General features: G+C 43.4%; 1 protein-coding gene across 5 annotated transcripts in view; it reads left to right on the forward strand.

Moving 5' to 3' along the window:
• HIPK3 (homeodomain interacting protein kinase 3) overlaps positions 1-15,819 on the forward strand; it is a 117,779-nt gene that overhangs the window by 79,697 nt on the left and 22,263 nt on the right. For all 5 annotated transcript variants that reach the window (XM_015409752.1, XM_015409769.1, XM_015409774.1 and 2 more), the window contains 3 exons: positions 1,447-1,533; positions 7,450-7,634; positions 9,097-9,256. In XM_015409752.1, coding sequence (XP_015265238.1) covers positions 1,447-1,533; positions 7,450-7,634; positions 9,097-9,256 — 432 coding nt within the window. The remainder of the gene's footprint in view (positions 1-1,446; positions 1,534-7,449; positions 7,635-9,096; positions 9,257-15,819) is intronic.

Raw genomic sequence — 15,819 nt, forward strand, 5'->3', positions numbered from 1 at the left:
TCTATTTGCCTTCTAATTGTAATAAACCTTTTAAATAGCACACTTAGGGTTGGATCAAGCAGGGAAGTTAACCAAAACAGATCTTTCCTTGCCTTTCTCTAGTGGTCTGCTGATTGACCCAAATATCCTTTCTGTTTTGGGGAAAGCCTAGCAAATATTACATGGCACTGTAGCAGTGAAGCATCTAAATTATCTCCTCCTTCCTCTTCCATGGGTGACTAGTGTGGAAAGATCCACTGCTCCAGCACCTATGAGCTGTTCTACTGGAAACAACTCTCAATTTGTAAAGTGTTAACAGTCATTCATTTGACCAAACTATTAGTCATATTTTTACAGCATTTCAGCTGAAGGTTCATGTGCTCATGTTCATTTACTTGAACCTGACTTCTGTCATTCTATCATTGCAGCATTCTGTATACAATGAAATTACATCTGTACTTCCCTGTGGAACTTTGTGTTAAATCTGATCTAGGTAGCACTTCATTGTCCAGTGAGAGTACTGAGTATTCCATTGGAAATGATGACAAAACTAGTTTACATTAAAAGTTTATATCCCACTTTTCCAAATTAGATCAGACAGTAGACAGTAGGCTGGATCCAGTGATGTGTGAGTGCAAAGGAAAACATATTTACTGTATTTCACTTGCACAAACAGTAGTGCAACCACTGCAACAACATATAGCACTTCAATACAGTTTTTAATGAAGTAACAATGTTAATATGAAGCACTGGAAAGTACAACGGATGGCTTACATGACTTCATTCTGTTTGCTTTTTAAACTGTATCTAAAGAAATACTTTGTGCCAGTGGAAAAGATAGTGAAGGTACAATAACCTTTATTTAGCATAAGTGAGGAATAACTTTAGTGCTTCTGCAAGGACTGTCATACACAGAGAAATACTCGGTGGGACCCAACCCAGCAGTTGGAAGTTCAAGAGCCACTTCTGTTCTGCTAAAAAATAGAAGAAGAGATTGGATTTATACCCCGCCCTTCACTACCCAAAGGAGTCTCAGAGCAGCTTACAAACTCCTTTCCTTTTCCCTTCCCACAACAGACACCCTGTGAGGTAGGTGGGGCTGAGTGACAGTAACTGCTCTTTTTCAAGAACAGCTCGTTATCAGCCCTATAGCTTGCCCAAGGTCATCCAGCCAGGTGCAAGTGGAAGAGTGGGGAATCAAACCCGGTTCTCCCAGATTAGAGTCCGTGCACTTAACTACTACACCAAACTGGCTCTCTGTACCAAAGTATCTGTACCAAATACTAATTTGGTAGCATGCACTTTTAAAATGCATTAACTCCCATCACTGTAAATGGCCACATCTTATAACTAAGCCAAAACATAGTAATTGTAATATATGTATTATAAATTGCTATAGTTTTTGTTCACTATGTAAGTTACTCATAATACTATGAAAATGATGTGTGTATTTTCAAATTTCTGAAGACACTGGAAGAGCATGAAGCAGAGACAGGCATGAAATCTAAAGAGGCTCGAAAGTATATTTTCAACAGTTTGGATGAAATAGTGCATGTGAGTATCTTTTTATGGCTTGTGCTTAATATTGATATTTATGTTGTTTTTTATGGTCTTGTGGTATTGTATTTACTTGTAAGCTTCCTTGAGCAGGTCTCTGGAAAGGTGGAATATGAATTCCATAAATATGCTTAATGTATTATACATACATATATGTTTTTTTAAAGTTTTTTAAAAAATACTCTCGTGTATTTTTTTTGGCCTCTGCCTAATTTTGCTTGGAGAGAGTTATCTTCCCAGGACTGCCTACTATTTAAAGACCTTTCCCTTGTTATAATTTCAATGTAGTACCATTAGATAGCTTGCTTGCAGAAAGAACTTGAACTTCCATGTAATCTTCAATAGCTCCGCCAGTGTATATGAAATTAAAAGTTGCTTTCTCCTTGTAAGATACCTTGCTTCTTAATTTAACTTCACTTCTTTAAAAGTTCAAATCTCATCAATTTAGATGCTTTCAACGAAAATGGCATTATGGTAAACAAGTTCTTCTTTTCTTGGGTAGCTGCTTGGAATCTGCTGCATCAGGGGCGGGCCATACCATATGCTTTCTTGGATGCAGCAGGTTGAGGTTCCTTGGCTCCCAGACTTCTCCAATTGGCAACAATATCAAAAATACCCTGTTCTCGTTTCTTTGTTCCGCATCCCCTGTGACATCTGCTTCTCCCAATGGAGATTTAACCACCTTTTCTGGAGATTCCTACTAATGCTCCTTCTGTGCAATGTCCTGTTTTTATGCCAACAAGAGTACCTTTGCATCTTGTGTGCCAGCAGTTGGTGATCCGAAAGCATGTTACTGATAATTACGTTACAAAGATTATGGCTGCTGCCACTACAATTTGTTGTAATATGTGGCTACATTCCACCTCACTGCAGACTGAAGCTTTTGACCAAGACTGAAGACTTGCCCTTCAAAGGCAGAGGACATTTTTAGCATGAAGACAGTTGAAGTGCTTGAGAGTATCCCAGAAACTACAGCCTACAGTGCAGTCTTGCAGCATTTTCTGCTTCCTTTAACAAAAGAGGTAGAACTCCAGGAATCCCACGTCTAGACACACAGGCTCCACCCATACTGCATCTGACTGCTCTTCCTTCTGTGTGACTTCGTTGCCTCTGCCAAGACCTTCTAGCTCAGGAGACTTTAACATCAGATGACTGAATCCTTACAGTTGTCAGACTGAGATATGCCATAGAGTTATTTAGTTCCGCTATCCAGGTTTTGTATCTCCCTCTCCCAACCCATCCCTCCTCCAAGAGATGGAATCCTTTTTTACAGAGGTGAGAGAAGCAGTGCTTCACTTCCAAAGGGTCCTGTAGTTCTATGTCTGGTACTTCATTGTCCTGAAACAATTTCATTATCTCTGGGATGTCAATGAATACATCAAGACCAAGAAGTTTCAAGAGGTGACTCTACTGTCCACTCTGATTTCACCTGGTCCTGGGAGCTTGGTTTGCTTTAGAACTTCAAGGGCACGTATTTTCACCTCCATCTGACTGCAACATGGCTGTTTTCTCCAGTTCCCCGTGGAAGATGTTCAGTACCAGTAACAAGATGTTCTGTCCCTATGTTGCCTGAGGTATTTTCACCAAGCTCATGGCCAGTGATGCAGCGTATGTTCGTCACTGAAGGATTACTGTTTTTCCATATGTTGACTGGCTTCTGGCAACATCCTCTCATCTTTTCCTCATTTATCATGTACGGATGACACTGTGTAACCTGGTGTGGCAATCATCCTTAAAAGCACCGCCTCTGCTCTAGGGCTCTAATCTCACTCTTGTGATTTAGGCCTCATGCAAACCTAAGTGATTGTCAGCCGGTCAGAGCCCATCGAACTCCACTGGATGGGAGGGGGGGTGAAGTCAGGCTCAGTTTAGGAAGGGATAAGAAAACTGTTTTTTTCTTTGGACAGGGATTTGATGGCTCTGGAAAGGAGTGTCTGCTTAGTAAGGATTTGGCTTTTAGTTAGGGTTTGGGGATCGGCTTAGAGAAGAGAACTTATTTCAGTGTGACAAATAAGCGCCCTGTTAAGGGCCTGTCATTCCTAACTGGCGTGATTTGGATTTTGAAAGATGCTCTGTGTGGGAAAAGAACAGCCTTGAACCTGCTGAGGTAAATGTCCGGAGAAAGGGGAAACAAATCTCCCTTCGGAGGATTTATTTACTTTACTTGAGAGCCAGTTTTATTTACCTTATAGATTGAAGTCATCTACACATAATATTTACCTTATTAAATACTTTATTTCTGTTAAGTAAATCGTTGCTGTCCATCTCTGTCTGGGTTTTGTTTGTCAAGTCAAATGTCTAAGAAAAAGTGATCTCATTTTACCTCACAGATACAGCCTTGGTGTAGTAGGTTTCCAAATAAGAGACCTTTAGGGTGCACATAGCTTACACACCACTGTCCTTTATTCAAACCTTGTTCCCTCTTTGTATTTGGTTTTCATGCAGCTGGGGTTTAAAAAAGCTATAGGGGAGGCCGGAGTGGGAGGAGGATGAGGACTGGACATTTTTCAACCCATAAGGCAATTGCTTTAGAGCCATGGTCTCTCTGTCACCCTATAGCACTCACACCTGGCCTTATTAGGCCTTTGGGTAAATGGAGAAAAATTACAGCTGCCAGAACCCTCCAATTCATAGAGGTTCTTTTCGACTCTTACCTACTTTCAGACTGAAGGAGTCCCCTTATGGACTTGACTGTGTTTTTCATCTGTCTCAGCCAGCAAGACAAATTCAGCATCTCCTTAATTTCAATGCAGCAGCCATCTCTGTGGTCTGTTTTGCCAGGGTTCAGATGCAACCTCTGCATCTTTGGTTCCTATGCAGATTCTAACCTATGATAGTCCCACAAGACAAGCTGCTTCTTATGCCATGGAAGGTGGTGGCCTGCCAGCACAGACTAGACCAGGGGTGTCGAACTCATTTGTTATCCGGGCCGGATCTGAAACAAATGAGACCTTGTTGGGCCAGGCCATGTGTGTCATCAAATGTAATGCCAGGTAGCAGAGATATAAACTTTATAAAGGACACAAACACAATTAAAGATTATTTTTTTAAACTTAAAATAAAAACATGCTTAAAACATTAGCAGTCTTGCAATATTTTGTTTATTTAACAGTCTCTGATAACTGACACCTAGCTCTGAATTATTGCATCAAAATGGTTGTGCTGCAGCAATCTTGAGTATGCTGTTCAGGTGTATATCTGAAAGCTGCAAACCTACTTTTGATTTATTGACATTCATTACAGAGATTTCATGGTCAGTGCTCTCAGGGGAAAACATGAAATGGCTGGGCATTGCTGGGCATTGTGAGCTTTTGTACATAAATTGCTTCATGTGCTGGTCAAGAACATGAGAAGGGATCCTGACACAGACCGAGGGCTATGTGTTTGTCTACAAAATTGTAGTCTTCCCCAGAGAAATAACTACAACTCCTATGAGGCAGTGCAAGAATAGAGAGACAGTCATGTAGCAGCCTGCTATCTGGGAAGTCTAGGTTCAAAACCCCCAGTCTACAAAGGAAATGTGCTGGGTGAACTTGGTCTGGACACACTCTCTCAGCCTAATCCAACTCACTGACTTGTTGTTATTCCTCATCTAAATAGTTCACATTGCTTTCCTACTGAGAAATACTGGCTCTTGAGGGCATGAATACAGTGATAAAGGGGAGGCAAACCCAGGAGAACCACAGCATGAAGAGCCCAACAACACACACACACACACACACACACACAGCATAACAAGGTGAACAAAATACATACACACTGTACCCAGGCACACAAAAGCTCATACCTTGAATAAAACTTTGTTGGTCTTAAAGGTGCTTTGTATTTCTCCCGTGTGATTGAGGCAGCCGAGCAAAGGGGAGGAAGAGGAGGAGCCTCAGCCAATGGAAGGGAAGAAAGGCTTGCCTTTGTCTCCCTTTATGATTGAGGGAGCCAGGCCAGAAAGCATGCTCTGACTTGTTCCCTTCCTCCCCCTGGAAGGAGGAAGGGGAGGAGTCTCAACCAATGCAGAGGGCAGAGGCTTGCCTATCTATCTCTCCTGTGCAATCAAGAGAGTCGGGCAAAGTAAGCCGCAATGCAGCAGTTGCAGAACTGGAGAAGGAAGCAGTAGAGAGCCAGTTGCTCAAGGTCCAGATAGGAGCCCTCTGGGGGCCGGATCTGGGTTGCGGGCCACATGTTTGACACTCCTGGCCTAGACTATTGTGTCCAGTTTAACCTTTCCCTCCTTGCTTGACCCTCTGGAGTTGGAGTACTCACTGTAGAATGATGCATTCAGGCAACCCTGGTCATTCCAGGAGAAAAAAGCTTCACATTAGCCACCTAGAAATTCTTTGTGCCTTTCCCCTAGACTGCAGGGTAATAGGGCAGATAGTGAGAGACTGCATGGATTGCGTCCTGATCGTACCAGCTGTGGTTCATAAGTGTCCTGCAACTATCTCAAGGCCATTATATCAGCCTCCTTAAGGTGCCAGCTCTCCTGTCACACCACTGCAGATTTCGTTCTCTTGCATCTCTAGTGCCTGGAGGATTCAGCCAGTCAACTGATGCCAGAGGCTTTGAGTGGAGGTCCTTTAATGTACAAAGTCATTCACCAAATGATCCTATGACTACAAGTGGATCACTATCTTTACTTTCCACTATGGATGGGATCAATCTACCTGTCCAGTGACTGCCATCCTCCGCTTTCTGTCTCTAGTCACAGTGCAGTCATTTCTAGGTTTGTTTAGCTGCCATCTGCTTTCTAACCTCTCCTGCAAGGATGTTTGTTGTGCACCCGACCTGTGGTGATACTTTATCCTCCAGTCATTGATGCCTGTATGGGACCTGGACCTTGTCCTTCTTCAACCAGTTGATTGACCTTTTAAGCTAATGGCCACCTGATATGATTACTCATTTTTAAGGTGGCATTTTTGGTTGCAGTCTCCAAAAGAGCTGCAGGCAGGCGCTGTCTGAAGCAGCATCTCTGAGGCAGGATGTTTTTGCACCTGAATGCTTGCTCTAGACATTTCTGAAATGAAGCTCCGTACAGATGCAGAGCTCATTACTGTGAATGCACAGATGACCACTTGAAGAACAACAGTTAGTTTCCTGTTTCCCTCTCCTGTTATAGCCTGCTGATAGCCCCCCACCCACACCACTTTGCTCCTGGAGGTCTGCAGGCCCCCTAGCAAGAGAGTAGTTGGTTCCATGCCATTTATTTTTTCCTGCTGCAGTAGCAATGCTGAGTGTTTATTGGACTCATCAAAAAAGTTTGGGAAGTTTAAGTCTTCATATGAAACAGTGTGAAACATATTTGCTCTAACTTCATAGGACTAATATCGGACTAATATTGTAATAGTTTTAATTCATGTTTGACCAAGGCACATTTTTAGAAAATTCATGTTTGACCAAGGTTTGACCAAGGCACATTTTAAAAAAATGCCATTTAATGCCTGCCTATAAAAATTGTGCTTGATGTCTAAATGACATTTCAGTTCTCCTTCTCCTGCGATCAGTCCTTGTCCACTTTTCCAGTAACTCTACCTCTAAACAGTGTTCCCTCTAAGCTGAGTTAGTATGAGCTAGCTCACAGTTTTTTAGCCTCTGGCTCACACATTTTTGTCTTCGCTCAGGACGGCTGGCTCCAGAGCAAACTAATTTATGCAGTAGCCAAATTACCTGCTCACAACTTTAATGCCAGTAGCTCACAAAGTAGAATTTTTGCTCACAAGACTCCATAGCTTAGAGGGAACATTGCCTCTAAATACAGGTCCCCCCCTAAGGAGAAAGACAGGGCAGATATGAACTAAATAAATGTGGACTAGTACACAGGATGAGGTAATGCTCATAACATAATTTAAAATGATCGTTGTCTGTTGAAAAAAATTAATAAGTTGAAATACCTGCTTGTTTTCTTCTATTGCTTCATGCTAGGTGAACATGGTGATGGATTTGGAAGGAAGTGATCTGTTGGCAGAGAAAGCAGACAGAAAAGAGTTTGTTAGCTTATTGAAGAAAATGTTATTGATAGATGCTGATTTAAGAATCACCCCAGCTGACACACTGAACCATCCTTTTGTTACCATGAAGCACCTCCTGGATTTCCCTCATAGCAACCAGTATGTTGTATAAAGCTCTTAAAAATAATTCTGGGAGTGGCTTTCTGACAGGTTCCATTTTGGGCTGTTATTATTTTTGCTGAGGGATCTTGCAGCATTTGATAGCGTGCCCCATTCTCATGATAATTTGCTAGGCGCTTAGCCTCTGCATGCATAACCGTACTTCATTTGTCATGCTGCAGTTGTACCACATGCATAACTATGTGCAGAAGGAAGCCTCTGCCTAGACTGAGAAGCAGCCGCCATCTCACTGATGTTACAACTCTAGCCATGGACCTGTACCTCTTCTATGTACATGTGAATGGCTGGATCTGAGCAGATGGGTGGCTTCTGCTCCTACCTCAGGGGAGCCCATTGCTGACCAGAGCACCCCAAGCTAATCACTGATGCTGTGTCTGTCAAGTGTGAAGTACACCGAAACATTTGAATGTAATTTTGTTGCCGTGAACTCATGATTGAGATTTTTACTGCAGCATGCTATTATTATGCACTTCAGTTTTTTCTGTTCACAGTTTGTGATCACCAGAAAGAGTGTGTATTTCCTTGTTAGCTGAACTATCTAGCTACTGATCATCATGAAGATTCAAATATGGCTCGGCCTTGTGAAATGGGTGTTTTGCCATAAGCTGTTTTCTGTTGTACCCCTTTATGCGCCCCCCCAGCTGCTCTTGAGGTTAGGGAGACCTTCAGGAACAGGTTGGAATGTGGCGTGGGAGAGGGGACCTGCTATTGAATGGGCATCCCACAAAAAACCGTAGAATTCCCTGGCCGTGCCAGTCCAGTTGAGATACCATGCGAGTGGGGGGTTTGGATGCAGCCCTCGGCCTCCCAGTGTAAATAGGTGGGGGCGCCTCTGTGGCAGTTTGAGTGTTCTGAACACTGAGTGGTTCCCAAAGAGTTGGACCTGGGTTCCCCAGACACAACTCTGTGTCCCTGCAGCCACACAGCAGCTATAGGGAATGTCTGTGAATGTCACCACTGGGGTTGCCAACCTCCAGGTGGTGGCTGGAGATCTCCTGCTGTTAACAACTCATCTCCAGGCAAAAGAGATCAGTTCACCTGGAGAAAGTGGCCACTTTGGAAGGTTGACTCTATGGCATTATACCCCATTGAAGTTCATTCCCTCCCCAAACCCCGCCCTTTACACACCCCAAAACCTCAGGTATTTCCAGACCTGGAGCTGGCAACCCTAGTCACCATGAGGGAAAAAACAACTCCTTGATTTCATCCGTAGCCATTTTTCTGTGCTGGAACAGCACTGGGAATGGAGTGGGGGGTTCCTTTTCCATTTCTGCTGCTCCCCCATGGAGTATTCTGTGCGTATGAAGAACACAGCACATCTAGTTTGGCCCTAAGAAGCAAGGAGAGTATTATTTTCATCCTGTGTTGTCGTCATTCTTGCTTGCTGGTCAATCTTACCTTCCTCAGAACTCTTCCTCCCTTCTTCTTTTTTTTAAATCAGAGTGAAATCTTGTTTTCATATCATGGACATTTGCAAGTACCGATCAAGTTCATACGAGTCAAATAATCGCAATAAAACAACACACATGAGACCAGTTGCCTCAGGCAGTTTACCAGGTCTGGCTGCTAATTTCCCAAAGATTGGCACAGTACGAAGTCAGGTAAGTACCTCTGGTGTGACTTAAACTTTCCTACTTGCAGAACAAAGTTTGAGTCCAGTAGCACCTTTAAGGCCAACAGAGTTTTATTCTGGGTGTAAAAATTTGTGTGCATGCACACTTCTTCAGATACATTGAAACAGAATTCACCGACAGTTATATATAGAGGAGGATGTTGCCGGGAAGGGCCAGTTATTGTCTCTTTTGGGCCTGTCTTGCAACAGGTTTTCTTTGGGTACCATTCTGCTTGACTTAATCAGGTGGATATTTAAGTTCCAAAAAGGTATGTTGTAGATCCCTCAGGTGAGAATGTCTGTAGGACTGGAACAGATGTGGCTGTAGCAGAGAGCCTGGCTGTGTACAATGGATTGTTTGGTATGTTTAGGTTGGTAGCTGGAGACATGTAGATGTGTTTATCAGTCAGTAGGTTTCCAGTATAAGGTGGTATCTATGCACCCATTGTTTATTTTTACAGTAGCGTCCAGAAAATGTATTTCTAGCATGGATTAGTTCATTGACAGGTTGATGGTGGGGGGGAAGTCATTGAATGCCTGATGACTTCTTTACCATGTGTCTAGACAAGAAAGCTGTCATCAAAGTAACACAGGTAGAAAAGAGGTATGAGTGGGTAGGAGTTTTGGAAGCCTTGCTCCAAGTCAGCCACAAAGATGTTAACATACTGTGGGGCTGTGCAGGTGCCCATGGCTGTACCATTGATCTGAAGGAACAAGTTGTCACCAGATTTGAAGTGGTTATGGGGTGCGAACAAAATGGCAGAGTTTGGTGGCAAAGTCAGTTGTGCTGTTGTCAGAAATCATATTCCTTATGGCTTGTAATCCATCTTTGTGTGGGATGTTGCCGTACAGAGATTCCATATCCATGGTGGCTAAAATAGTATTCCCTGGGAGGTTGTTTAAGGACTGTATTTTCCTCAGAAAATCTGGGGTGTCATGCGCATGACTAGGAGCATTGATGGCATAGGGTCTTAGAACAGAGTCCATGTATCCAGATAGCCCCGTGGTGATCATCCCTGTGCCGGAGAGCAGTGGGGCATCCTGAGTTGCCAGGTCTGTGTATTTTGTGTAGACGATTAAATAATATCTGGTTGAGGTTCCTGTGGTGTGTCTGAAAGGATTTATTCCTGAATGTGCAGGGGTTCTTTATAATCTTGTTTAGTTCTTTTTTGTATTCCTGTGTGGGATCTGAGCACAATCGTTTGTAAAACGCAGGGTTTGAGAGTTGTCTTTGAGCCTTCTTGATAAAGTCTGACCTACTCATGATGACAACAGCACCACCTTTGTCTGCCTCTTTAATGACAATATCTGGATTTTTTCCTGAGGCTGTCAATGGCCTTCCTTCCAGCGTGGCTGAGACTCTGTGGTACGTGATGGTGGTTGTTGGTCACATTGGTTTGGACTCTGCAGCAAAAGCATTCAATGTAGAGATCCAGCGTGGCATTGCGACCATCAGGAGGGGCCTACGTGGAGTCTCTTTTGGTGGCATTGTTTTAAATAGAATGCTATACACACACATACACACATATATATTGTTTAAATATAACACTCAATGGGGGACCTCAAAGTAGCTGTTTTATTACAAAAGAATTTCAGATACAGACTAGAACAGAATATTGCTGAGTTACACGTTATTACAACACTCCGGACAATGGAACCCCCGGGGTTTAACAGAAATATCGGTTTCTTATCTCACTACACGCGCTAATGTCTTTTATTATGCTGTATGCTAATCTGCTGCTATTTACAGGTTTTACTAATTGCCTTAATCCAATCTTAGCTTTAATTGGGCCTTCCTGGTAACATCCTCCTCATTGGCTACCTATATGTAATGGTTGGTGAACTCTGTTTCAATGTATCTGAAGAAGTTTGCATGCGCACGAAAGCTTATACCCAGAATAAAACTTTGTTGGTCTTAAAAATGCCACTGGATTCAGACTTTGTTATACTGCTTCAGACCCACACAGCTACCTGCCTGAATCTTTCCTATTTGCATTTCATCCTTTCTCCAGTGGTCCAGAGTGGAGCAATCTTTAGTATGGGAGGCTCCTCCCTGGAGGCAGGTAGGATCATTAGCCTTTTTTGGTGACTTCTGATGGAAGGAGTTTCTCCCCAATCCTTCAGTTGTATCTTAGAGTGCAGTGACTCTGTCTCTCCTTTGTAGCCTTTCCTTCCTTCCCTCTCTCACCTCCTGTGTCCGGCTAGGGAGAAGGCACCTTTTCGACTGCCTGAAGCCAGGGGTATGCTCTTGACCACAGGAGTCAAACTCCCTCTTCACTGTCTGGGTTCTCCCCTGTGGCAGGAAAGCTTCAGGGAGTCTGTGCACTTCACATCCTGGCTAGGACTCTTGGAGTGTTGGTGGCCTGAGGTGGCTTCAACTAGGCTTGCCTTTTTGCCCTGCACAATGGGAGCTGGTGGTGGAGCGGCAGTCAGCCCTTCAGTGCAGGGCTAGGTAAGTCTGGGAATTAGGCAGATAGCCCTCACAGGCTACAGTGGCAGTCCCCTCCTCCATTGGGGGTAAAAGGCAAGAAGGAGAGGGGAAACAAGATGGCGATGAATGCACGTCTGGCAGATTTTGGTGTGCAGCAGGTTTCCTTAGAGCTAGCCCACTCCCTAGAGCTGGATTATTTCCCTTCCCCTGACAGAACCTGTCTGTCCCCTGCAGAACCCAGATGCTGGGAGATTAGAGTCAGTGCTGGATGTCTTGGGAGAAAATGCTGAGGTAATCTTTCTGGAGTGGATCAAGAGGGAAATGCAGAAAGGACTGTTGGGTTCTACTTCTGCAGCTACTGCTAAACTTCAGGGGCAGTTTTCCTCCACCACCCCTAAGCAGCCACTTGAAAGGCATAATAGGAATAGGCACCCGTTCAGGAGCAGGTCCCAGTCTCCTTCCAGATCTGTTGGGGTTCAGAGGGAGATGTCCACATAGTTCTCCCCTCCCCCACCCAAGAAACATAAAGCATCTCAGGGCAGCATATCACTTCACATATAAATCCTGAAGTGCTTTATCAATCCTGTAGTCCTTTATTAAATCCAGATTCAGAAGTTTCAGAAGTACCTTACTCTGGACTTCAGCTCAGGAGGAGGAGGAGGGACTTTCTGAGGAAGAGGAACCCGTGGTCATCACTGTGAAAACTTGCTTTTTCCCTCAAGAGGCTTTCCCCAAGATTTTCCATAAGGTTCTTTTGTTCTGGTGAACAAAAAAGGAATAGATAAGCCTGACCCAGCTTGTCCAGTGGGCTCATCTGGAGCCTGTCTTCATGGTCAGCTACCTTTTCTAGCATGTCATTCCCCTCAGGATGTGACAGAGTTGTAAAAAACAGAATGGGATGTGTGAGCCAGAACCACCAGATTATTTCCAACTTTTCTTCTCTGGTTCCAGAAGCAGCAGAAATATACATATATATATATGTATATTTTTGTATGATTTTTAGAGTTGGCCCTCTTCTATCCTTGACTAACCTTTTTAGGTTCTGAATTCTAAGTTTTAGGTTCAGTTTTTTCCCCTTTTCCCTTTCGTCCAGAAGCAGCAGACCACTTCAAGCTTCCAGTAGCGCAACCACTGATGACTTATGTATGATCTAACACAATAATCCCAGTGGAAGCAGATGGTCTTCACAGGGATCCATGTAATGGGGATGGATTTGGTTCTATGCAAAAACTTCAAAGCCTTGGCAGCTGCATTCTGGGCCTCAACAGTGGACTGCCTATTTTCTAGAGCAGTTTACTTACGAGCCCCAACCAACAATATCCCCAAGGAGTTAAAGGATGAGATCAAGAAATTCTCCTTACCTCCCCAGTATATTTGCAGATGGCTATTCAACTTTAGGCCAGAGCAATGACATTGAATGTAACCACCAAGTCCAACACTTTGGTTGTGTAGCTGGAAAGTGGACCTTATATGACATGTCATGGTAGTTAGTGCCCCACTCCAGGGAGTCAACCTATTTGCGTACACCATCAATAATTATCTGGTGAAGGATAAGGACAAGAAGGAAGGTTGTTCCACCACATAAAAAAAAGATACTAACCGAAAAGGAGGTTCCACTCCTTTTGTCAGTCCCTATCCAGCACCAGCTTCAGGTCCTTCAAATCCAATAAGGAGGGAAATGGCAGCCGATGGCTTCCAGTCTGCAGTTCAGCATCTTAACCACTTTAGCCACTGCAGCCCTATAGATTAAAGTACTAAAGTTTAAAAGTGATATCAGAGCTTAAACTAGCCCTGTGGCCTCTGTTTTAATCCTTGTCCTTTGTTTGCCAACTGCTTAGCCCTTCCCATACTTCAGTAAAACTAGCCAAGAACCTCGGAACCCGTTTAGAAGTAAAAATTAGCTACACCTGCGTAGTCTGAACAGCTAAAACAGAGCTCAAATTAGAACTAGACCAGAAAATTAGAACAGAACTAAAATTACAACTAAAATTAGCTACATCTGAGAAGTTTGAGCAGCTACATGTTATCACATAAAAGTAGTTTTAATTATTTGCCCTCCTTACTATTTGCCCTCCTTACTGTATGCTGTTAGTTGTTCTGAGCCTGCCGGAAGGCAGGGAGGGCGGGATATAAATTTAATAAAATAAATAAATAAATGTAAATATAAACTTAAATTTAAAAATAAATATTTTAATCCTTTTGACTAATTTAACCCTTACTACATTAACCCTGTTTTAACCCTTTTCTCTTAGCTTGTCTTAATAGAATTTTATACCAAAACTTAAGTCTGCTAAACTTGCCTCTTTATTCCCTTATTCCAGACACTTTGTCGCTCAAGGTGAGAAACTTTGTCACTGGAGCGGGGCCTGCTATCTCACAGGTGTATAACAACACCTGCTGGGTTTTTCAGTCCTGGAGTGAAGAAAGATCAGTTGATACATTCAGGACTCCAAAGACCTTATTTTATTGCAGTTGGGATAGGACAGGAGCCAGAGCACCAGCACTCTAAAATGCCAGGCTGCGGTGCTGTCTGCCATAATGGGAGCTGAAAAGAGAGCGGTTTATCTCATCACTCCGGTATTAGGCAATTGCTAAATCCCCCTGTGGCCCACAACCTGGAAGTCAGTACATACTTTACATGTCACTATTGCATTGATAGGGTGGCGCCAGCAGATGGTTTCTTTGCCCGCTGGGAACTCCAGCCGGTTAAGATACTTGCCCAGATCAATGTTCCCTCTAAACTGTGGAGTCTTGTGAGCAAAAATTCTACTTTGTGAGCTACTGCCATTAAAGTTGTGAGCGAGTGATTTGGCTACTGCAACAATTAGTTTGCTCCGGAGCCACCCTTCCTGTGCTAAGACAAAAATGTGTGAGCTGGAGGCTAAAAAACTGTGAGCTAGCTCACACTAACTCAGCTTAGAGGGAACACTGGCCCAGATATATGCTACTTTTCTGTATTCTGTTAGTGAAGACTGCCCCACCCCAGACCATTGCAGAATGAAAAGTTTGTCCAGTTATCATGAATTTCCTTTCTCAGTGGTCCTAGGGTGGGGCAGTCTTACCCAACATCCAGCCCTGAAGGGAGACTAGAGTAGACTTTCAGGACCTGTCTTGCTGTGTGTGTTTTAGGCCTTCACTAGTGTGTTTCCAGAGAGTTGTTCTTCGTCTGTCTCTCTGTTTTTACACGTTACTATGTTTGCTTTCCTCTTTATGTGGCTACAGCATATTTTTGTAGTTTAGGGGAGTTGAATTGCTTCTGGGTCAGTTTGGGGGAGAAGCCCCTCCCATCAGGAATCACCAAAAAGGGCTAGTTGACCTGCCTTCCTCCAGGGAGGAGCTTCTTCCCATCAGTAAAAACTGCCCCACCCTAACACCACTGAGAAAGGAATTCATGGAAAGAGATAAAACTTTCAGTTCCTCCGGATTTAGATCTGTGCAAGGTGTGTGTGAGAGAGATGAGTGTGTGTTGTTTCATGGCACTGGAAGGAAGAACCTAATGTACAAGTGAGACCAATCGTTCATTTTAATGGTTTGAACTTCCACATCTCACCCAAAAGCTTGACCCTGCATCAGGATCTTATAGGGCAAAATGTGAAAATTGTATTTTGGGCATGATAGAGTAGTTCAGAGATAGGAAATGAAGCATTTGTGTTCCCCCTCCCCATCCTGCCTGGTCATGCATATGAAGTTCCTTTGTGATGAGATTATAGAAAATGGAAGTACAGAAATGGTTTTGGACTTAATTGTGGCACTCTTTAATTTGTGCCCTTTTTAGTCTTCTGCTTACATCTCACTACTCAAATAAAATACTGGAAACAGAAAAGAGAGATGGCTTCATTCAAGACACAGCAGGGGGGGGGGAACCAAGCAAGCCCTTCAGGCTAAGGGTGGGAGGCCAGGCTAGGCAGCACCTAGAAAGTGATTCGGAGTCGTTCCCTATTCCTTTCCCAACTAGGTTTAAGTCTAGTACCGCCTTAAGAGACCAGCAGAATTTTCTGGGTGTGAGCTTTTGAAAGTTAAAGCTCCCTTCATCAGATACAAGTGAAGGGAGCTTTGACTCTCAAAAGCTTATACTTCAAATATCTTGGTGTTCTCTAAGGTGCTACTGGACTCATATCTAG

Source organism: Gekko japonicus, unplaced genomic scaffold (genome assembly GCF_001447785.1).
Source record: "Gekko japonicus isolate JY-2015 unplaced genomic scaffold, Gekko_japonicus_V1.1 scaffold113, whole genome shotgun sequence".
Taxonomy (NCBI): domain Eukaryota; kingdom Metazoa; phylum Chordata; class Lepidosauria; order Squamata; family Gekkonidae; genus Gekko; species Gekko japonicus.